This window comes from Onychostoma macrolepis, chromosome 18 (genome assembly GCF_012432095.1).
Source record: "Onychostoma macrolepis isolate SWU-2019 chromosome 18, ASM1243209v1, whole genome shotgun sequence".
NCBI classification, from domain to species: domain Eukaryota; kingdom Metazoa; phylum Chordata; class Actinopteri; order Cypriniformes; family Cyprinidae; genus Onychostoma; species Onychostoma macrolepis.
In genome coordinates this window covers 18290824-18314876 of record NC_081172.1, presented here as the reverse complement: position 1 = coordinate 18314876, position 24053 = coordinate 18290824, and the positions used below count along the sequence as shown (strand labels likewise).

The 24053-nt window shown below is 36.1% G+C and overlaps 1 protein-coding gene across 4 annotated transcripts in view; it reads left to right on the top strand.

Annotated features, from left to right (window-relative positions):
* kcnab1a (potassium voltage-gated channel subfamily A regulatory beta subunit 1a) overlaps window positions 1-24053 on the top strand; it is a 137835-nt gene that overhangs the window by 6166 nt on the left and 107616 nt on the right. Inside the window, exon 1 of one of the 4 annotated variants that reach the window (XM_058752195.1) lies at window positions 12050-12479. The exons of 1 other annotated variant lie outside the window; for it this stretch is intronic. In XM_058752195.1, the coding sequence (XP_058608178.1) occupies window positions 12244-12479 (236 nt within the window). In that variant the 5' untranslated portion in view covers window positions 12050-12243. Of the gene's footprint in view, window positions 1-12049; window positions 12534-24053 lie in introns of those variants that run through there. 2 more of the 4 variants (XM_058752194.1, XM_058752199.1) reach the window with 2 other exon arrangements.

Here is a 24053-nt window from a genome sequence, read left to right as displayed (position 1 = left end):
ATCTCTTCACTTTGTTTCAGGGGCAACTTTCAATGCCTCACGAGAAGAAACAGATAGATTTTCCAGAATGATGTGTAAAGTGACTGTGGAAGTGAAAGGAGCTGTAGTAGATTTTTTTTATTTAGATTTGTCTCTGGGGCCATATACATTTTCAGAGCTGGCCTACAATGTGACTGTTTGGTTTTTGTTTGCATGCGTGAGCGTATTTGATCTATGTTATGTTTGGTGTCATAGTAACAGGCTTTGCGATAGCATTTGAGCAATGGGACAGCAACTGTAACAGAGTCAGCTCTGCAGTATGGGTCCAGAGGTCGTGACCTCTCTTGATGTATGCACACAGACGTAATGGTCACCAGTGGAGGAGGAGTTTAGTTACCTTGAGTAGCTCAAATGGTCATGAACACTTTCACCTCTGCCCCCGTATATATAAGTATGCCTGTGCATGAGAGTCTTTGCTGTACATTTTCTGCATATTGTTTCACACTCACCCATAGCGTGAGAGAAGTCCGATATGCTTCAGACGTGAATGACGGCGTTCTCACCTTTGTCATCGGGCCAAAGACTGACCTACTTGTGCTCCGGTTTCCTCTCCACGGCACATCTAAGGTCCACTCGGGGGGGGTTCTGGTTTCTTTAGCTTCTCCTTCTGCTAGCTCTCACTTTCCATCTCGCAAACCACTTTGCCCAAACCAAAACCCCACACGCATATACTCTTAACCCCAATCATCAGCCAGACCAGATAGACATTACCTGTATCAATTATTAAGCCTCGAGAATAGCACTCATCTTTGGAAATGTGACCCGTGAGGTCAGAGCCTGTGGGCTGCGGAGAATATCTGGAAGAGGGGCATTGAGTTACTCCAAAATTCATTTTTGATTACCTATTAATTCCTAAGTGATTGTGACTAATCAACATCAGCAAGGTGATACTCAAGCTTATAATGTACCTCAGTATGTAATATATCATATTTGCTGTTGTGATCAGCATACGGGTTTGTGCTAGGCACTTGCTCACATCTCAACTCCAGAAAGTCCCCAGATTTGTATTTTTTTAGTGCTTTTCCTGTGTTTTTTTGGTATTAGTGTTGGCACACCTCTGACAGGAGATTTGATGGACTCGGAGAACATCGATCACTCCTGTTTTGCACCCATTGGCATGTATGCTGGCACATTGCTGAAATTGATTAAGAGAGCCTGTCTTGGGACGTCCTTTTCTGTAACCTTCAGGTGGGAGACTTTCAGGTTGCTTTCAAACTCCGCCGCTCAAGCGTGAAATAAGGTTCCATACTCCTCTGAAGTACTTGAGAGGAAATTTTAACAACATAAAACTTTTTTTTTTTTTTTTTTTGCTGATAATCAGAGGGAGGATTAATTTTTATGCTGATTCTGGTGGCAGGGAAAGACAAATTTCTGGGGAAGCAAGCAATTTGCTGAATGATTTCCATATTTATCTCACTTGGACCCTTGAGGTAAGCATGAATTGATTAGGCAGAATACTTTAAGATTATATTACCTAGTTTTATAAACGACCCAAAGGGCCGTTCTAATTTTTTTAATTGCTTCAAACTGAGCATTTTAAAACATGCTAACAATCCATTTTATTTTGTTCTATTTAGGAAGGAGATGTTCAGGTGTGTGTCTGTGTGAAAGTGAATAGGTAGCAGGTTACAGCAGTCTTTGAGTGTCTTATCAGTGCTGTACTTCAGAATCATATCATCACAGTACCAAGCAAGTGCACTATATCCTAGCAATAAAACCGCTGGTCTTTTGACATCAGAAATTGTGCGAAACCCTGAAGACTATTCCATATGGTTAAATATAGAAAGTTAATGTTTTACCATTTTAATCATCACTTTAGCTGTCTGTTTGTTTGGTGAGTGTAAGCTTCAGTGAGCTTCATCCGAACACCTCACGCTAAGAGGAGATTATGAGATATTGTTGGGACCCGCTGGGTGCCGACCTGTGAAAGCAGAGCCTGTGAAATGGCTTGATGAATGCAATTTTCTGTCCTGTCTGCGTTGATGTGACCCTGGCTGTGAAAACCCAGCTAAAGTCATTTTTTTGGTAATTTACTGTTTTCTACATAAAATCGTAATTCATAAGTTAAAGAACATTCTGCGAAAATGTAACTTTGATATCTTTAATATTGACTGAGTAAGACCATGTCAAAGATTTAAATCATAGTGAAATTAATGGTTGAAATCAAACTTTGATGCTTGTTATCTCGTAATTAAATTTTGAGATTTTAGCCTTGATTTCACAGAGACATATTATGTCCTGTTGAAGCAGGATGTTTTTGTGAGACATACTGAAGCTCTAACCCCCCACACTTTTTTTTTTTTTTAAATAGTCTGTTTATGCCGAATATTTTCATTTGGAGAAAAAATAGGGGTCCGTGACACCGTTCATAAGTTTGGGGTCGGTAGGATGTTTTTGAAAGAAGTCTCTTATGCTCACCAAGGCTGGTTTATTTGTTCAAAAATACTGTAAGAACAGTAAAATGAAATATTATTACATTTTAAAATAACTGTTTTCTTTTTGAATATACATACCCTATATATATTTTGGGTCTGTAAGATTGTTTTATGTTTTTGAAAGAAGTCTCTTATGCTCATGGCTACATTTACTTGAACAAAAATACAGTAAAAACAGAAATACTGTGAAAAATATTACAAATTAAAATTCAAAGATCTATTTTAAATGTAATTTATTCCGGTGATGGCAAAGCTTAAATTTCAGCAGCCGTTATTCCACATGATCCTTCAAATATCATTCTAATATGCTGATTTGGTGTACAAGAAATAAAATTGTTGTTGAAAACAGTTGCTTAATATTTTTATTCTGAAAACTGATCTTTTTTTTTTCAGGATTATTTGATGAACAAAAAGTACTTATATAATGTCTTTGTAACATTATAAATGTATTTTGATCAGTTTAATGCAGACCCAAAATTATTTGTAGTTTTTAAACAAGTACTGTTAAACATAAATACAATTAAATGTAAAATCTGTAAGATTTATTCTCTGTATTATTTGTTATATTTGTGAAAAAACTTGCATCAAAAAGTAAAAAAAAGTTGGCCACGTGCTTGAATAATTTATTTATTTTAATGAATTAGTGGTTATTGTCAAAAAATCCATCCGTAATTAAAATTAGTATGGTCCATTTTTCTGAAAGAGATTGTACATTTTCTCTTCTAAATGTTAGTTTAGTCAATTTTAGCATGGGCTAAAAGCCACTTAACTCCACTTTTGGTTTCATATGATTTTTAATAACATTAACTAGCATGCAAGTCATCTTAAACCCAAGCTTAGCCTGGTGACTTTGTCTTCTGCCATGCCCAACCCAACACAACCCAACCCGGCCCTGCCCAGCCTTACAGCCGGACCCAAGAGCTCAGCCAGATCTGGTTTCATCCTCAGCACGCAGGGAGGTTATAAGAGAGGCTGGAGAAGAAGATCACAGGCACATAGAAAGAGAAGGAAACAAAGACCGAGAAATGCATAGAGGGATGAATAGCTGACGGTGAGTGAGTCGCAGTCAGGTAGCTACTCCTTTGATTGAACGGTCTTGCCGTACTGTGATTGCACCCAGACTCCCCTGGGCTCCAAAGGGGGGAGAGGGCCCTGCCGGCCATGATTGCGGCTCGCAGTAGTTCGGTGGGGCGAGGGGGCCCCGAGGAGCCCTCCAGGCACCGCAGACAGTCAGCTGCTTCTCTGGCAGGGCACCGTGGCCATCGCAACTCTCAAGAGAGCGCTCGTGATAGCCATTCTCAGTACAGGCAGGGGGCGCTGCTGCGGGCGAGGAAAGCATTTCTTATCAGGGAGATGGAGACCAACTGGTACTTGAAGCTGTGTGGCCGGGCCAGAGAAGATAGTGTTGCTTATGAGACTGGCATGCCTTACCGGTGAGTCCTGAAAGCAGAGTTATGTGAGCTGTTTGCTCGCGGGTGGATTTGATGTTTGTGCGTTTTTGTTTGTTTAAGGCCAAAATAGTTTCAGGTATGAGATCTTTATCTCTTTCCATGTGTTTGTTGATATGACTTTAATTGTAAAAACATGAACACAGAAGCTTTTTGTTGATGTTGTGTGTTGACGCACAAGAAAATGGTGAAAGCTTGAATGTGTGTTTTAGTAAATTTATAGTTTTAATAATAAGGAAATGTTGGAGATATCTTGCAGTGAGCAGCTGTTGACTGACATTGTTAATTAAAAACAAATAGGTCAGGGGTCTTCAGCGGGGGGCTGTGGTGGTACTACAATTATTGTTTGATCTCAATCTATCAAGAAAAGTTTGCCTAAATGCTTCATTAACCCTCCCAATTCAAGATTTTTATTTTCACATTTGTTTATTTATTTTTTAGTGACTCTGAACATTAATAATGATTAAGAAATTAATAATTTTATTCAGAAAGGAAGCATTGTTTAAAGTGACAATAAATACATTTATAATGTTACTACATATTTCTATTTAAAATAAATGCTGTTCTTTTGAGCTTTCTAACCATCAAAGAATCCTGGAAAAAATATTAAGCAGCACAACATTGTTAATAAAATGTTTCTTGAGCACCAAATCAGCATATTACAATGATTCTGGTGATGATCATGTGACACTGAAGACTGGAGTAATGTCTAAAGAAAAATCAGCTTTGCCATCACATGAAGTAAACTTTAAAATATATTTTAAATTGTAATATTTTTATTTATTTATTTTTTATTTTATTTTTTACAGTATTGCTGTTTTACTGTTTTTTTGTTTTTTTTGTTTTTTTTGTTGTTGTTGAAATAAATGCCATGAGCATAAGATAATTCTTTCAAAAACGTAAAACAATCCAAAAACCCAAAACATTTGATTTGACTTTCTGGACTGAAAATGCAACTGTATTTTCATAATAACATGGGCATTCGTGTTTTGTCTCTGTATTCACATTAACAGTGACATATTAGTCCCAAAAAATCTTCATACAGTGGACTACCAGTAAAACTGATAACAATTTGGGACCAAAAATTATTTAGACCCTTGACGACTGACCATGTTTTGCTCAAGTGTTTTTCTTTAATTGCTAATGCGACCTTTTTACACCACAGACTGAACAAAATTAAGCATTGCTTGGTAATTGGTGGACCTAAATTGATATTATCTAATTGTGTACCTAAATTTAAGCTATCCAACCTAACTCATTACATACCTTTCTATCAAAGTTATCTGACATTATCAAGATTAATTAATTCTGACACGACACAGTTTAACTCTGAGTTCTTGTCATAATTTATTACAATTTTCTAGAAAATTGCAATCATCAAGCCATTTCACAGGCTCTGCTTCACATTTTGAGACCGCAATCCTTGCTGTTTCAGGCCTTTGACCCTCAAGATCCACAAATAACCAACATTTTCACCTCAGTGTATACTAACATCACATATTTCCACTGGAGATGAATTCTATGTAACATCAAATAGACGTCAATATAGAGCAATCTGAGACGCTCTACTCACAGAAATATCATAGTATGTAATCAAAAGTGAGAGATTTCAGTATGAACTCAAACATTTATCATCAAATTATCTGAGCTATAACCTACTATTCACATTCACTTCATTAATTTATAGCCGTATGTATGCATCAACAGTAGTCTTATTTGTCTATTTTTATTTCACCTAAGGAATTCAATTCATGATATAGCAGGTTAATAGCTGCTTAAATAGTTATCCCCGCATGAATGCCAAAACTGAGATTGTTGTAGGTATTTGAGGGAATTTTGTTTTGTAGTTGCCATTATGAGTGTTCTACCCCAAATCCTTTCATCCTGCCATACACTGTGTATGTCTCTCTTTACCTCTTCCAGCTTCAGAAGCCTGTCCTTGAGCTGATTTTGCTTTTTATGTCTATGAGAAAATGAAGCATGCAGAAAAGGTTAATGGAAAGGTTTAAAGCTGGAGCCCTGCAGATGCAGGATGTGAGAATGCTGGGTGCCTTTTATTCTGTTTCTCTGAAAGCTGAAAACTTATCTGATTAAATAGGTCGTTGTGAGACAGAAAGACACATGACAGACAGAGATAAGCACGGTATATTAAGTCTTACCGTGTTTATAGTTTACTACAGCTTCATATTTAGTTCTGTTAGCTTGGCACGCAATAAAAATAAGCACTTTATAAGTATCTAAAATAAATTTTAGTTTCCATTTACTGATGATATATTAGTGTCATTATTCGAAACATGAAGCCAAAGACCTAGCAGATTTTTTATTTACATTTTTATTTGTAGTATAAAGTGTGTATTTATTCACAGATTATTCGGTTTTCCAGTAATGAGTGAAATTATTAATTGTTTTATGGCACACAGTTATTAAGCCTGTATTTTTCAGGATAAATTTGACTGATCTTAATACCTGCAGGGAAAAATCAATAAAAGGCAATTAAGGCAGTGAGAAAATTTAACTTTGCTAGGGGAATGGAGCTGTCGAGTTTAATGGCACAGTTATTATAGTGTTGCTTTAAAGTTAATTATTTAGTTATTTTTTTTAAGTGGATGACGCACTTAACAAGTCATTATTTTTAAAGTACATTTTTAGTAACAGTGGGTGTTATTCACTAACTGGGCCTGAAATCTGTGTATGAATGTTTCCATGAAAAAAAATCATGATTCACCAATAACTTTCGTACTAAAATTTACGAAACAAATAAATTACGATTATGAATGTAATTACAAATTAAACCACACATAAACAACTCTTGGTTGGCCGATGCTTGTATTAAGACATTTTACACAGATGTTTCTGTTGCGAGGTTTCTCTGTATTACAGCGCAGATACGGGTATGTACAGCTGGCTAATGAGAGGGCTGTAATCTGGGTCTGTATAAAGGTCTTTGTGTTTGAACTGGTTTTGAGGATGGCACACTTGACGTTGCTCAAGGATTTTGCTGCACGTTTCTCAGGCAAGAACACTTCTTTTAGAGAGAATCATATGTTTGCTGAGGCAGAAAGCCCTTATATGGAGATGGTTTGAGCGTGTTTTATGCAAATAAGTAACCTCAGGCAATCATTTAGAACAGTGGCGTGCACAGACCTCCGGAGGGGCAGGGGCAAAATGTGTGTGTGTGGGGGTTGTATGGGTTTGGTCCCCCTCAGCTAGGCGTGGGCGATATGGCAAAAATATCACGATTCACAATATTATCACAATTCTTTGTCATGTTGGATTTTCTATTTTGCAAGTTGTCTGAGCATTACAGCCAAACTAATTTCCCTATTATAAAGACAAAGCCTTTCAAGGTAACAAAATATAAAAAAGTATGGCAGATATTTAGGCCAAAGTGGGTGAAGATAAAAATCGTTGTCATTATTTTATCTTTGTTATTAAAAAATGAGAGCAAAGATACACATTACAAATACACATACTATACAAATAAAATAAACAGTGTTTTATTTTCAGGTAGTCTACAGTAGGTGTATTTAGCAGGAGCACTCAAGAAATTGAATGAACAAATATAAAAATAAAACACTATATAGATTGATTCCTATTAAAGCAACTGTATTAAAGTTTTTCAGTCAAGAGTAGTGAGTGATTTTTCTATTTGTGTTTGGTGTTTTATTAACATTAAAGTAATAATTCACCCCAAAATTACAATAGGCTAGTGTTTGATTTTTATACCTTCATTTACTCACTCAAAAGTTGTTTTAAACCTGAACGAGTTTCTTCTGCTGAAAATAAATGCTATTTTGAAGAAGGTGGAAAACCAAACAGTTGCTGGTCTACAGTGACTTCCATAGTATTTTTTTTAAAGTCAGTGTGAACCAGCAACTGTTTGGTTACCCACATTCTTCAAAATATCTTCTTTTGTGTTCAGCACAAGAAAGAAATTAATACAGGTTTGGGACAACATGTGAGTGAGTAAATAATGACAGAATTACAATTTTAGGGTGAACTATCCCTTTAATGACAGTCGGCAGCATGTTTAGTACTGTCCCTTTAAGACCTGCACGCATCTAATATACAGACAAGCATCCGTTTCTCTCAGCTGTTTACCTTCATTTTAGACATAACCAACTGAGTCTGTAAACCTGGTGTGTTTTGACAGTATTAGCACAAAACATAACTTAGTTCAGTAATCAGGCGCTGTTTGACGGGCTTTTTAGAGCATGCGCTTTGGGTGTATGTGCTCAGAAAAGGCGCTCGTCAGAACAGAACACTGAGTGAAAGGTTTAACCAGTAAGTCTTTGAAGCAGATGCAGATAATGTACTTTTGGTGACTGCGAATAAGTGCAGTGTCCCGTGAGAGTAACTCTACCGCTGAGTTAACAGTGATGTGAATGTATGTGGCGTTGTAGCACATAGAACTGGAGCTGATAGAATGAGCGCTGAAGTACTACGATATTTCTTCAAAAAAGCAAATCGTGGAGACATTTTTATAGTCCGCGATCAAAAATCATCATATCGAACACCCCTACCCTCGGCAGAAATCGCAGACCGGGGGCACCGGACCGCAAGGGCACTTTACCGTCAGACCTCAAAGGGGCAGGGGCTCGAGCCCCCCTGCACCCCCCCCCCCCCTCCCCCCTGTGCACGCCACTGATTTAGAATATTCAAAATTCATTAATGTTACACTGTAAAAAAAAAAAAAAAAAAAAAAAATAATAAAACGATGGAACAAAACGATGGGACAGTCTTCCCTTCAACATTAGAGTTGCTCCTACTCTAAATATTTTTTAAAAACGTCTGAAGGCTCATTTTTTATATGTAGCTTTTGAGACGGCAGCGTGTTGAGGCACTGGTTTCTGGTACCGTCCTTGATGTTTTATTTGGTGTTTTGTTACTGTTGTCTTCTATTTGTGGAATTATTTTTACTATTGTACAGCACTTTGGTCAACACTCTGTTGTTTTAATAGTGCTTTATAAATGAATAAATGAAATGAAAATGGAAAACTCCTTAATATTACTAATATTACTGTTGTGCCCTTTTTACAGATTTATTTATTTATTTGAATGTGAATGTTATTAATTTGAAGGTTAAGAACAAATTCATGTGTGTGTGTGTGTGTGTTGTGTATTAGGTAGAAGTTTTTAGAAATTCACTGCATATATTTAAGAGAATGATAGATTTATATATTTTTTGGACATGATTAACATGCTTAACAACATGCTTTTGCATGTTTGCTTGTTTGTTTTTTAATCAGGTTTACATAGTTTTTTTTTGTTTTTTTTTTAAATTACGCAGAATTCTTCCAAAGTGATGCTTGGAACTTAAAGGGATAGTTCACCCAAAAATTTTAATTATGTCAATTAGTACTCACTCTCATGTTGTTCCAAACCCGTAAGATCATTTCTGATGAAATCCGAGAGCTTTCTGACCCTCAATAGACAGCAAAGCAACTACTACATTCAAGGCCCAGAAAGGTAGTGAGGACATTGTTAAAATAGTCCACGTGACATCAAGCATAGTTTTATGAAGCTACGAGAATACTTTTTGTGCGCAAAGAAAACAAAAATAATGACTTTATTCAACAATGTCAGTCTGTGATGTGCGTTCATCATGTCACATGGACTATTTTAACGATGTCCTTACTACCTTTCTGGGCCTTAAACATGGTAGTTGCTGTCAGTGGAGGGTCAGAAAAGTATCTTAATTTGCTTTTTGAAGGTGAACAAAGGTCTTACTGGGTTGAAACAATGCAAGGGTGAGTAATTAATGACAAAATTTTCATTTTTGGGTGAACTATCCCTGTGTAAAGTATGCTCATATTTGTACTTCTGTTTGTTTATCTTTATTGTAAATGCGGACACATTTCGAGATGTTAACATAATTGCTGTTAGAGATCTGATCATCTATTAGCAGTAAAATATTTCTCACATTTCTTCTCAGCATCCATTAGTAGTAAAACATTTCTCACATTTCTTCTCAAGCTGTAAACATTAAAGCGCTAATAAGCTGCAAGTGTTCAGTAATAATTAGACTCACACAGGTCAGATTTAATAACAACAAGCGTTGCGAGGTGTAGGACATATATGACACCTCTTCTGGCCTTCATTCCTAACATTAATGGCATTAATCCATATAGCAATGCAATTGCAGATCATTATCTTTTAATGGCAAAGAACTATATGAAGTATGTTACATACAACTCTCCCTCATTTGTGCATCTCAAGCACAGATGCTGATCATACTATGCTTTAGAAATGGAGCGGAAATGGATGCTTAAATGGGGACAATGAATGGACGTCTAACTAGGCCTGAATGGCCTTAGGTGTTTCTTGTTTATGGTATATTGCAAGCTCTCTAGTTTGGATTGGTTAGTGGTTGCATTCTGTGGTCAGATGTTTGTATAATGACAACTAAACTGTAATTGTAAATTAATTGTACTGCGACTTTCATGTGTTTCTGCAATTTCATTCTTCTCACATGTAAAATTATTTATTTATTATTACTATTAAGAATAATAATTATTAATAATAGTATCTTGGCCAGTAAATAATAATAATAAAAAAATAATAATAAAAAAAAAAAAAAAATAAAACATTTTAAAACATCATTTTAAAATGCTACAACTGAATTTAGGAATCACAACAATAATCTGTTTGTAGTATAAAATGTACAATATAAAACTGGATATTTATTTTGAGATTTGCTAAAGATTACATTTAACACAGATGGTTCTCAACCTTCTTGACTTGAAAGCCCCCTTTTTCCAACACAATATTTGAAAGTGCTCAGAGATAGGCTGCTTCCAGTATTACTGCTGTATTTATGACAAAATTGCTTATTTTGGGAGTATATTATAAGTATAATATGGTATATTTAATGAATTAACCATAATTCAGTTGTGATTTCAGAATTTTCAAAAAGTATATGTTCCTAAATTCAGTATTTATTGATGAGGAAAAATAAAATAAATAAATATATATATATATATATATATATATATATATATATATATTTTTTTATTATTATTATATTTTGTTATATAACAAATACATTTCATTTACATCTTGATTATGTGTGTTTAATTTTTTGCATTTTAATATAGTAATAATAAAGTTAGTTTAAATACTTTTTAGTCATCTTGAGTCCCTTTGGAGGTTTTCAGCGTTTGCCTAATGGGCTCTGGGCCTCAGGTTTAGAACCACAAAAATTAAAATAAAATAAAATAAAATAAAATAAAATAAAATAAAATAAAATAAAATAAAATAAAATAAAATAAAATAATTAAAAATAAACTCAAATTCGCAGATAAGAAATTATTGTTGTGATGTATTGTGCAGGGTCATTACTGCACAATAAATCTATTTGGAGTGGTTGAGGATTAATCCTTCTCACTGCGTTTGAGTTTATATTGTGATGGCAGAGAGTGTTCTGTTTTCAGTCATGAACTCATGTGCTCTTGGGAAAGTCCTGCAGGTGTGAAAATGCATTGTGGTATTTATAGGACCCCGTCCATCCCCTAAAAATAATCTTAAGCAAAAGCATAACTGACAGCTACCCCACCTCTGCTGACACTTCTGTAGCTGACCAGTTTTCCACAGCCTCTAATCCTGAATGCACACAGCTATCCATCAATGTTTCGTTGTGTACTTTTTTGTCTCTCCCGAATTTATGATATGTGTATGACTTTGTCAGGCTCTGTCAGTGAGCGTGTATGGATTACTGCCCCTCTGTGTGTGTTTTTTGGCTCATCTCCATGGAATTCTGGCTGGGATGCTCAAGCATGCTGATATATCTAGATATGGGAAAGAAAGTCTTCATCTCATTCCCACAATCCCCTGAAAGAGACATGATGTCAGAGTGGTAGTTCCAGCACTAGCTGAGGGTCAAAGGTCGACTGTAGACGTAGTCTACTGTATCTGTGGAGGCATGGAAGTAGGATCAGAAAATAGTATAGGGGATGAAATAGTGAGGGAGGGAGAGAGAGAGAGAGAGGTGGAGCGACAGTGATGGAAAGGGTGGGAGAGCAGGGGGAGGGATGGAGGGAGAGATACAGGCAGGGAAAATGTCCCAGATTCCCATGGTGCTTATTAGAGAGTGAAACTAAGAGTCGATCGACTGCAGTCAGATGTGTAACTGCCAAGACGGTGAACAGAGAGACAAATTCAATCAGGGGATATTTACCAGCAAAGACAAGAGCAACAGGATTCTGGGAAACTTGGCTAAAGAGGACATCCAGGTTGTTTGTTTCTTCTAAAAGGCTAAAGAAACGGGAGAAGGTTGTTTCCTGAGGGCCTGCTTGGACTTTGTATGGACGTGAACAGTAGAGATGTACTTGTACAAAGCCACTTGCCCTGATATCCCCACTCCAAAGCAGAAGGGTGGGCAAAAGGAGAGGGGTCAGAGCCGCTGCGGCAAGCAGAACACCGGAGGGAAACTTTATCCTCCACTCGTGTGCCTGCGTTCCAACTCTCAGGTAGAACTAAAACATCTGGAGGAGTTCCTCAACGTACACACACTCTCATTACAGGATTCTGTCCGAGCCAGGACTGGCATGGCCTACAGGTACACACTGAGTAAAGCGCAAAGAGACGTGTACATGCACACCAGATCCATTCAGTATGTCTTTGGGATTTCATTTCTAGATTTTCTAATTCTGTGTATGTGTTCGGTATTTCCGTTTACTTGTTGTTATTTGTCCTTCTGAATCTTTCCTCTTTGACAGTTGTTCTTAAATGAACTTATCAAAAACAAAGAAGTTCCGAGAGTGGGAGGAAAGAGTCTTTTAAAACTCCTGTGACGTGCTGTTCCTCTTATCGCCCACATGTGGATGTATATTGTGTTCTCCTCTGAGTGACGTTACCAGATACCGGAGGAGGAGGAAGATGTTTCCATTGTTCTCATTTGCGCTCATTACCTCTCTGCACGTTTCTTATTATCTCCCACAGGGAAATCAGGAACATTGGTTGCCCCAGGTCAAAAGCTCTGATTTCTGCTGATAATTTTGTCATTTAGATTTAATAATTTAGTGTGCGCTTTTATCCAAAGAGACTTACAGAAGAAAATGCTGCAACAAAAGCGATTCATCCTAGGAGACAGTAACTTAAGATTTGCAGTGGTTTCAGAGTTCCTCAGAAAAGTAGAATAATTGCAGTAGTCTATTCTAGAAGTGACAGGACACTGCACAAGGAATTGTGGGGAATGGTCCGTATTGCACAAATCTGCACGTCCAACTGGTTTTTGTGATTTGGTCCATGAATGTCAGCTGGTTGTTCAACGTCAAAATGTTCCTGGCTGAGCTGGATGGGGTTAGAGAAGGCTGGAGAGCCAATAACAGAGGATTTGCACTATAGCTTTTATTAGTCTATTCATTTATTAGTGGTTTGTTTTGTGGTTTTGGCTCTCTGTCACAGTGTGTCCTCTGGGGTGTATTCAGGGAAGAGGACCCCATGGGTCACGCTGCTGGAAAACCAGTGACATCATGAGGCAGTTTTGTCACACACGTGTTTCGGACAAATGGACAATCGATAAATCATGCTGATTTGTATTGGACTTGAAGACTGAAGGTGATGCTGTAGGTAGGAGTGTGTGTACATATGACCAAAGTAAGTAAGATTGTCAAGTAAGATTCTGACATAACAGGGCTGCTCTACTTTCAAATAACATATGGTGTCTTAACAGGGCTGGAGGGCATATTGGTTCAATGGCAGTGTATTAGAGTGGACTGTAAACTGTCTATTGCACTTTTTTGAGCTGCTTGAAGGTCATTTATCGTAACTCTCCCTCTCTCTTTGATTTCAAAGTTCTTTCTACACACAAATAAGCATGGATACTGCTCAATGACAACAGTAAAACAAAGGAGTAAGCTTTTAAAAAATAAAATAAATTTATGTTGGTTTCAGGTTATGCTTTATTTTAAGGTGTCCTTGTTAAATTGTAATTATACTTTTAAGTACTGAGTAATAATAATTTACTACATGTAATTACTATATGGTTAGGGTTAGGATTAGGGTTTAGCTTAGGGTTATTTGCATGTAATTATGCATAATTTATTGATATTATATTAGTAAGTGCATGTAACGTGTAATTATTCAATTAAATGTTTAAATTCATAGTGTCATGTAGTGCAACCATCAAGTAAAAAGAAAATAGTTTCCTTAGATCTTGAAAATATGCACATCTTAATCATTATTTTCATTTTTCATGAATGCATTTATTTAATTGTGATTTTTGATTATGGTTAGGGTTAGGATTAGGGTTTAGCTTAGGGTTATTTGCATGTAATTATGCATAATTTATTGGTATTATAATAGTAAGTGCATGTAACGTGTAACCATTCAATTAAATGTTTAAATTCATAGTGTCATGTAGTCCAACCATCAAGTAAAAAGAAAATAGTTTCCTTAGATCTTGAAAATATGCACATCTTAATCATTATTTTCATTTTTCATGAATGCATTTATTTAATTGTGATTTTTGATTCATGAATATAATTAGCTTTTAATGTTTTAGGAGTTGAACCATTTTACATGACATGTAAGAGTGTGCACAATAAAAGGATTTTTTTTTTTTTTTTTTTTTTTTAAATCTAGCTTTAAAAAGTTATTCAAAAGGTACTATTTTTATTCATATTGGTTTTCATAGAAAATATTACATTTAAAATGTCATTTGGGGGTAACCATCAAGTAAAAATTAACATTTCCCTTACACCTTGAATATATGTAAGTGTACACTTCTTAATCACTAAATTTTTTTTATTATTTTTCAAAATGTTTTTGAGCAAATTTCAATAATTACTAATTCATAAATATATTAAATTATTTTAGGATGCACCATATGACATTTTACAAACTGAACTAACTTTGCCTTTTCATAAAGGCAGGGAAAAACAGTGAAACAAGTTTTATAGAATATGTTCTTTAAGATATAATGATAAAATGTTATGCCAAACTACTTAATTGGGTTTTGATAAGGTTTATTTCTTCATTACAATATCAAGACAGTTATATCACCCTGACATTTTTACATTAGCCTCCTCAAAAAAATATCTAAATTAATTTAAATTCAGAAATGAAAAATGTGTTTATTATAGAAGAGGTGTACTTCAAGTTATTATTTGTTTACATCTTTATGTACCTTTGAATACATAAATAGACAAGATAGAAAGAATTTGGGCCACACCCCAGTGGCTTGTGACAATGAGGGTTACATCCAGGCATGTGACCCAGGGCACCAGAGCATCATGGCTCTGTTGTCATGAACGACTGACCTCAAGCCCAACAAGTCCAATGACCTCATCCTGTTGCACCGTAGCAACTGCACGTTGATGCCTGGAAACAGTTTCATAGGGAGGTCACAGTGCACTTGTAGCTTGTTATATAACTTTGAGGCATCTCAGATCCACAACACTAACAGAAATTGAAGCATTTACAGTCTCCTGTAGCTGCCAAGTGCAGTGATTTACATCCTGGTGCAATGCAAAGGCCTGTGGAAAAAACTTTTATAGTACATAACCATAGCATCTACTACATGTTGTACATTTATGGGCCAGCGTGGTGTTGTTAAATACACTTTTATGGACAAGTAGAGCTTGGTGATTAATATCTGTTTGTCAGTTGAGGAATGCACAGCATAATATTGACTGGAAAGAACTTTAGGGCATAATCTATTTGATCTATTTTCTGTCATCGCTTTCTTTGTTCATTTATTTACAACCCTGCATTCTGCTCAGGGCTCTGGGTTGTAGTTGCAGTTCAGTGGCAGTTTCTGTCTGACTTATGGTTCTGACAGTTTAGTCCAGAAGACATTTATGGTGGGATGTTGTTGTTTGTGTTTTACTACATTGTGTCATTAAATAAAGGTGACTTGTCGGGTCTTATTTTCATCAAGAAAGAAAGAAAAAAAAAGGCTCCACCAAATACACAGACCCTCAGTTGTTTTGTTTTCCAATGGTCCTCAAAGGATTGTATGTTGTGGCATATTCTGTCATTTTTAGAGTTTGGAGATCAAAATTTGATTATCTTTGTCTTACTGTGTCTTTCCCCATAATACCTTTGCCATGTGCATACACACGTAGTGAAACAAAAGAAACCATCTTATATAACCTCTCTACACTCTCTCCGCAGGTTAAATTTCTTCCTGGTCTTGCACGTTCCTTTAAAGGAATAGTTCAACCAAAAATAGAAATCTGCTGAAAATTTATTCACCCTCAGGCCATCCAAGATGTAGATGAATATGGTTAGCTTTACAGCATTACATCACTTGCTTACTCTGCAGCAAATGGGTGCCGTCAGAATGAGAGCTGATAAAAACATCACAATAAACAATAAGTAATCCACACAACTCCATCTTGTTAAGTGTAAGAAAACAAATACATTACTTCTAGACGAAATAGGAGTCCATAATCCATAATAACCCTTATTTTCAGTGGAAAAAGTCCACCCTCTGTTGTTCTTACATAAAAATCACTAAGATATTTGTTTAGAACTGTTTTCACATGTACAGTAAACGGTGGATGATCTGTGCATATTTCTCTCCTGATTCAGATGAGACAACTTTTTCTCAGGAGAAAGCAATATTACGGATAGAGGGCTTGCATTTTAGCCGGAAGCAAAGGTTTGAGGTTAAAAGAAGAACATGTTAATGATGGATTTGTTTATTACAAGCACACAGCCTTTTGCTTCATAAGAGATTCATTGATGTGCTGGAATTTTGAGGATTTATGGTGATGTTGTTATCAGCTGTTTGATCTCTCATTCTGATGGCACCCATTCACTGCAGAGGATCCATGGGTGAGCAAGTGATGTAATGCTAAATTTCTCTACAAACTCATATACATCTCGGATGGCCTGAGGGTGTGTGCATATTCATTTTTGGGTTAACTAGTCCTTTAAGACTGTTTATCACAGCCTCAACACAAACTTTAAATGGGCCAGTTTCGAAATCACCAAGAAAGTGCCAGTCACTGATCATTTATTCATCCTGGAAAGCTGATAAATGATTGAGGAATGATCACCAGGTGTCCCCATTAAATACTTAATCGCCTTCGCAATTAGATAAGGGATAAACTTGTGACACTGCGTCATTCTGTGGCCGTGTCTCATACAGGCCTAAAGGGAGAAGCAGGGTCACATAGACAGAATGATATCGGTCCTACCACGTTCAGACAAGGCAGCTCAAAGGATGTTACTGGTTTTGACTGATTACCAGCTCTTTGTCATAATTAATGCTTCATGAAATAATTTCTGTGTCATTTAGGGTTTCTGGATTTGGGATATTTTATGACTTGACCTTAAAAGGTGAGGTGTGCAATTTATGCGCCCCTAGCAGCACCAACCTGAATTGTAAAAATAATCCAAACAGTTTTCCCAAACCCTCCCCCCATCATCTTCCATTGTCACAGCCAAACTCATGCCATAGTTTACATGCTGGGCCGCTCAAGCAAACAAAGTTTGAAACTAAAGGCAGTCAATTACTTAACTGGCAGCATTTTAAGACACCATTTAAGGGAACTGATTTCAGATTGCTTTGCAAGACACCATAATGTAACCTCTAATGATTTAAAACAATTTCTAGAGAGCTTCAGAGGTAACCAAGTGAATATTTAATGACTGTAATGCTTATTACCTGCTAGAAATTGAATAGCAAGTTGGAGTCAATGGATTTGAATGTACTTTAATGACTTCCTCTTTATATAGCTTGAGAAAGATTTACAGTTGTATCTATACATTAAAGATAAAAGAATATACTGTAACTCTAATATATAAGTTAGTAGCCTTTAAAAATTGAATGTTTAAATATTAATAAGAAAATACATCTGTAGTTGACCTTGCATGCTGCATGCAATAATGTACAGTACAGTGTGACCAGTGTAGTATAATTCACAAACTGACTATTTGAACCAGTTTTTTTTTTTTAATAAGTAAATCATAAACATTCAGAGCAACCAGAGCAGTCTGATTCACCAACAAATGACTTTTTTTTAGCAAGTGATGAATTAATTGTCCATTAAATAAATAAAAATTGAACTGTATAGTTTGGGTCATGTTGTTAATTTTTAAAATTCAAATTTTATGACAGCAGTTATTTGATTCTGATTCATTACAAATGAATCAGAATCAAATCAATATTGAATTGTGAATAGAATATAAAATCGAATGTGTGAAACTACACTACTACTTAAAAAGTTTTTTGTTTTTTTTGACACATTAAATTGGTCACAAATTACAGTAAAGATATTTATAACGGTACAAAAGATTTCTATTTAAATAAATTCTATTTTTTTTGCAAACTTTCTATTAATTTTTTAATTTTTAGAGAATCCCGTTTCAAGCAAATGATTTTGGTGATCAAATAATCATGTGGTATCATAGGAATACATTTTTTTTTTTTTTTTTTACTGTATTTTTTAAATAAATGCTTTGGTGAGCATAAGATACTTCTTTGAAAAACGTATCGACCTCGTACTTTTGAACAGTAGTGTATGAGCATATACTCTCGCATCCACACTGTTTAGACTGAATGAAGTGAGCAAAGGATCTTGTATGAAGAATCCTTAATAACGTGATTAGATAGCACTGTCTTTGTCCACTAACAATGCTGACTGGATGTTATTTAGAAGGCAATGGTGTTGGAGAAATGTCTGCCAGTGATGTGATCTTGGCATCGGGTTTTAAACACAATCAATAATGCAACCGTCAGTTTCAGATCACGTAAACCTGGCGGATCACTCTGTGTCTCTCTTTTTCACTGTTTGCCTATGACTTTCCTCTCTCTCACTCTCTCTCTCTCCTGCTCCATGACTCCATGGAATTAGTGCCTTATTTACATAACCTCTGCTGTATGAACCCCAAACCAGATGGACAGACATTATGTAATTCATACTGAGGAACAGCCAATGCTTAAGTTTCTCAGTTAAAGATCCCTGTTCGTGGTATTTCACGATCATCTGCTTTGTAGCTCATTACTATTGCAACGTTATTAAAGCTTTCTGTCAGTGTTTTGACATTCAAACCTCAGTCAGACCACTGCAGTGTGTGATGTGTGTAAATTATTAACCAAACCGTCTGACCATCTCATGGTAATTGAGATGTTCACACACCCATGACGGTCTAAACGGGTTCACCTCAGGCAAATTAGCAAAGACAGACTCTTCACCGCAGAGACCTGGCGTCAGCATTCATTGTTAATGTAAAATAGACTTTGGTCTGAAGAAAGCAAGAGAGAAAAAGTACTAGACCCCCACCCCCTTTTCAACATCCACGAAAAGCAATTATTCTTCATAGAGACTCATTAGAAGTTGTCTTATTGAGCAGATGGATATTGATGGAGGCATAGACTGTAACCGTGTCCCTTCTACTAGCTGGGTGGTGATGCCTCTGTGTAGGTGTGTGTTATGGCAAGCGCTGCTGTAGGTAAACTTGAGCTCAAGTAAGAGTGTAGACACAACTGATTTATACTGTTGTTCACCAAGAGGGGGCCCTATAACTCTTAGTAGTCAAGCTTTATTTGATAGTTGTGTGCATTAGTGTGGGTTTTCATAATCAAATTGAGAACGCACCTCATCAGACTGATAGAAATTACATTTTGTGCATTAAATATATTTACTGTATAGATACATTTTTCTCTGTTCAAAATTTTGGGTGGGTAAGATTGTTTTTGAGAGAAGCCATATGCTTACCAAAGCTGTTTTTATTTTATTAAAAAACAGTGAAAATATAAATATTTTAAAGGACTGTTGTGAAATAACTGTTTGCTAGTTTAATTTATTTTAAAATGTAACTTATTCCTGTGATGCAAAAGCTGAATTTTCAGCAGCCATTGCTCAAGTCTTCAAAGTCACATGATGATCCTTCAGAATCATTCTGATATAATGATTTGGTCCTTGATAAATATTTCTTCTTATTAGAAATGTTGAAAACAGTTGTGCTGCTTCATATTTTTGTTCAAAATGTATTTTTTTATTTTTTTTATTTTCAGGATTCTTTGATAAACAGAAAGTTAAAAATAACAGCATTTGCAGCATTTATTTTAAGTAGATCTTTTATAACATACATGTCTTCACTGTCACTTTTGATTAATTTAATGCATCTTTGTTGAATGAAAGTATTAACTTCTTTAAAAAAAAAAATGTTCACACTAATATCATGCATCTAAAAAAAAAAAAAAAAAAAACCAGAGAAAAAAAAATGTTTCGGGAACATAATATATGCATGTGTGTACTGTGTATATTTATTATATTTATATAAAGACACACACATACAGTATATATTTGTTTATATAATTTATATTATATATAAATATATTTAATATAGAAACAGAACATATTTTTCTTAAATATACAGTATACATGCATGTGTGTGTATTTATATATACATAATACATATGCACAGTACACATGTGATTAATCGTTACTCAGCACTAAAAAAATAAGGAAAGCACACACAAAAATATAGGTTAAAATGCACAAATTACAATAAAATCTAGATAAAAACTGCATTGAAAGCAGTAAAAAAATGATTTTCGTTAACTTTGTAAAAAAGTTTGGAAATAGATAAAACTAAACTTAAAGTTTATTTCACTTCTGTACACATAAACAAAACAAAATTTTATACGCACCTGTCACGAATCCAGTCTATGAACTTCCATTCACTCACCACCAGAGGTCACTCACTCACCACACTGACTCTTGCACTACACTAACTGTTGCACGTCACCTCTGGACTACAGTTCCCATCATCCATTGCACTGATCACACACAGCTGATTCCCATTTGAACGCCTTACTTAAGCCATGGACTTTCTCTCCCTCATGGCCGAGTATTGTATAGTGTTTATCACTCTCCCAGCGATAGCTACTCTATGGAGCCCAGTTTATTGTCATAGTCTTGCCTTGCCTGTTTTTCCCGTGTTCTGATTCTAGCCTGTGTTCCCTGGATTAACCCTTGCCTTGCCGTTTGGATACTGTTTGCCCCAACCCAGACCATTGCTTTGTTTACGGATTACCTCTTTTGTCTAAGCCCTCTGGATATTGTTAGCCCACGATCGAACACGCCTGTTTAGGATACTTCTCTTGCCTTGCCCTCTTTCTACCTGTTTGCCGTTGTTTGACTCTGCCTGTTATGACCATGTCTATGTTCAGAAATAAAAGCTTGCAAATGGATCCGCACGCCTCACATCTCGTTGACCCCGTTACAGCACCGTTTAGTTTTCAACCATTTTAGTTTAACGAAAACAGTAACCCAAAAATAGCTACCAAAAAGAATGACCCAATAAGATCATCTGATTGACATGCAAAGTTGTCTGAATCTGTAAAGTTACCTGCTTCATCAACGGATGATACATGAAAAGCAGTAACTATCGCGACCTCTGTGATTCACTGGCAGATTTTTGAAACCATTAAAATATACGATTAAAGAGCCCCTTTTTTGAGCAAAACAGCATGAGATGCTCAAGGCATAATGGTAGTCCTATCTTTAAATACCATCATCCAACCATCACCCGTTCCAATTCAGGCCACAAGTCTGATTTGTGTTGGTAGACACCGTGTAGCACTTCCTGTCAAGCACAGGGGGATTTCTTGCTGTCTGTCTCATCAGTCTTGTACTGCACTTATCCTACTGTCCCGTAAAATGCCTCAGCGTGTGTGTGAGACGGTGACTGTAGCTGTCAGGCCTGAGGGACAAGAGAGAGACAGAGGACAGATGAGAGCATTGCCTTTGAGAGCGCCTGCTGTATTTATGCTGCTGTGAGTCAGGCAGGGAGAGAGGGGAAATATGTATCGCCCACACACACACACACACACAGAGCTACTTTATTCTGTCCCACTCTGCATTGCCGTGGCAACATCACATTGAGCCCTTTCCATCCCCTTTGACAGCACAATCTGTTTCACCCACTCTCCTCTCGTTTACTCTTACTCTCGCTTTCCTCACTCTCTCTCTCTCTTTTCCTGTCTGTCAAACATGGACATGTCTTTGTTATTCTGTGTCAATACAGCTGAGATCCACATACATGGATCCTTATGCAGCTCTCTCGTTCTCCTTCACTAAACATGTAAATATACAACAGGAAATGCTTATGTCCACTCATTATATGCTTCAGATAGCATTATCTGTGTGTGCAAACAATTTGCCCTGCTCTCTGACCTTGGAATACATTGGTAATGTAGATTCTGATTGGATGAGCTATGTTTGAAGCCATTATAATGCCATTATATGCACACCTGTGATCACACACTCTGTTACTATGTGCCAAGCTGCTTGGCAACTGTAAAGAGCCAACAATATTAGACTAATTAACTATATTACACTGTGGAGTGATTATATATGTAGTTGCTGAACACTGCTGCCATTTATCAAATTGCTGCTGACACAGTTTTTAGAAGGATGCATTATTGGTTCTCTGATGATATATTATGTTTTATTTATTGTATCAGTTAATATGTAAAGGTTAATGCTAATATCCCCTATTTTTACATTTAGATTGCCTTTGCCATCATGTAACGCTCACTTAAAGTTAAGGTTCTGTCATGTTAGCAAACCTTCAGCTAAATTTTGCAAACAAAAATAGGTCCATTGTCATTGACTTTCTGTTGGTCAAAGTGGCATACTCTCATGACCAATTTGAACATGAGCAAAATCTGCAACAGGAACTTTTTCACCCCCAAATACCAATTATGTGAATTCCTATTGAAATGATTGCCTTTCACCTGTGAAATTTCACAGAGCAACAGTAAATGACCTCATATGTAGTCTCGCGTAGCCAGACCTTCAGGCTGACGGCTGAAGGTCTGGAATCCATGGCAGCTTTCATTGGCCAAGGCCCGCCCATAATGCCATTTGACATGTCAAACAACCAATCACAGTTCGTTTCGTTCAAATGTCGCCACAATAACAGACCGGTGTGTAAAACTCTCAGACATATTTTAAAGATTCTATGCCGCGAACTTTAAATATTTCACATACTTTTGAAAATCCAGTGTTTTGTTGACCCTGAAAAGCGCTCGTCGTCACAGTTGTAAACACGACGACTTTCTTCTTTCGTGAGGGCGTTTGGCGTCACGTCATCTTTGTTTCCAGGCGGAACATTAGAGAATGCGACACACAAGTCTCCCAGAAATAATGCATGATTCAACAAATCAGAGGACAACTTCGAAACTCCTGAAGTGTTTCCACTTTTGAGTGCCATATGCATCAGATGTTTAGCCAACGGTCCGTGGCCGTGACATCTGAGGCTGAGACTGCCTCATTTGTGACCCTGGACCACATTTATACGTCATCTGAAAGCTGAATAAATAAGCTTTCCATTGATGTATGGTTTGTTAGGATTGGACAATATTTGGCAGTGATACAACTATTTGAAAATCTGGAATCTTGAGGGTGCAACAAATTTTTGTCATCCAAAGCCTTTAAAGTCATCTAAATGAAGTTCTTAGCAATGCATATTACTAATCAAAAATTAAGTTTTGATAGATTTACGGTAGGAAATTTACAAAATATCTTCATGAAACATGATCTTTACTTAATATCCTAATGGTTTTTGGCATAAAAGGAAAATTGATAATTTTGACCCATACAATTTATTGCTGGCTATTGCTACAAACATACCCCAATGACTTAAGACTGGTTTTGTGGTGCTGTCAGCTCACCAGCATCTTATTTGGGACCCTGGACCATGAAACCAGTCACAAGGGTCAATATATGAATAAGTAAGCTTTCCATTGATGTATGGTTTGTTAGGATCGGACAATATTTGGCTGAGATACAACTATTTGAAAGTATGTAATCTTAGGGTGCAAAAAATCTAAATATTGAGAAAATTGCCTTAAAAGTTGTCCAAATGAAGTCCTTAGCAATGCATATTACTAATCAAAAATTAAATTTTTATATATTTACGGAAGAAAATTTACAAAATATCTTCATGGAACATGATCTTTACTTTATATGATTTTAATTTTATAATGATTTTTGGCATTAAAATGTATTTTTGGCTATTGCTACAAGTAATACCCGTGCTACTTAAGACTGGTTTTGTGCTCCAGGGTCACATATTTAATCTTTAAAAACACTCAGAATTTATTATTTTAATTGAATAATGGAATAAATGTAATATTTAGCAAATCTCAAAATGAATATCATTT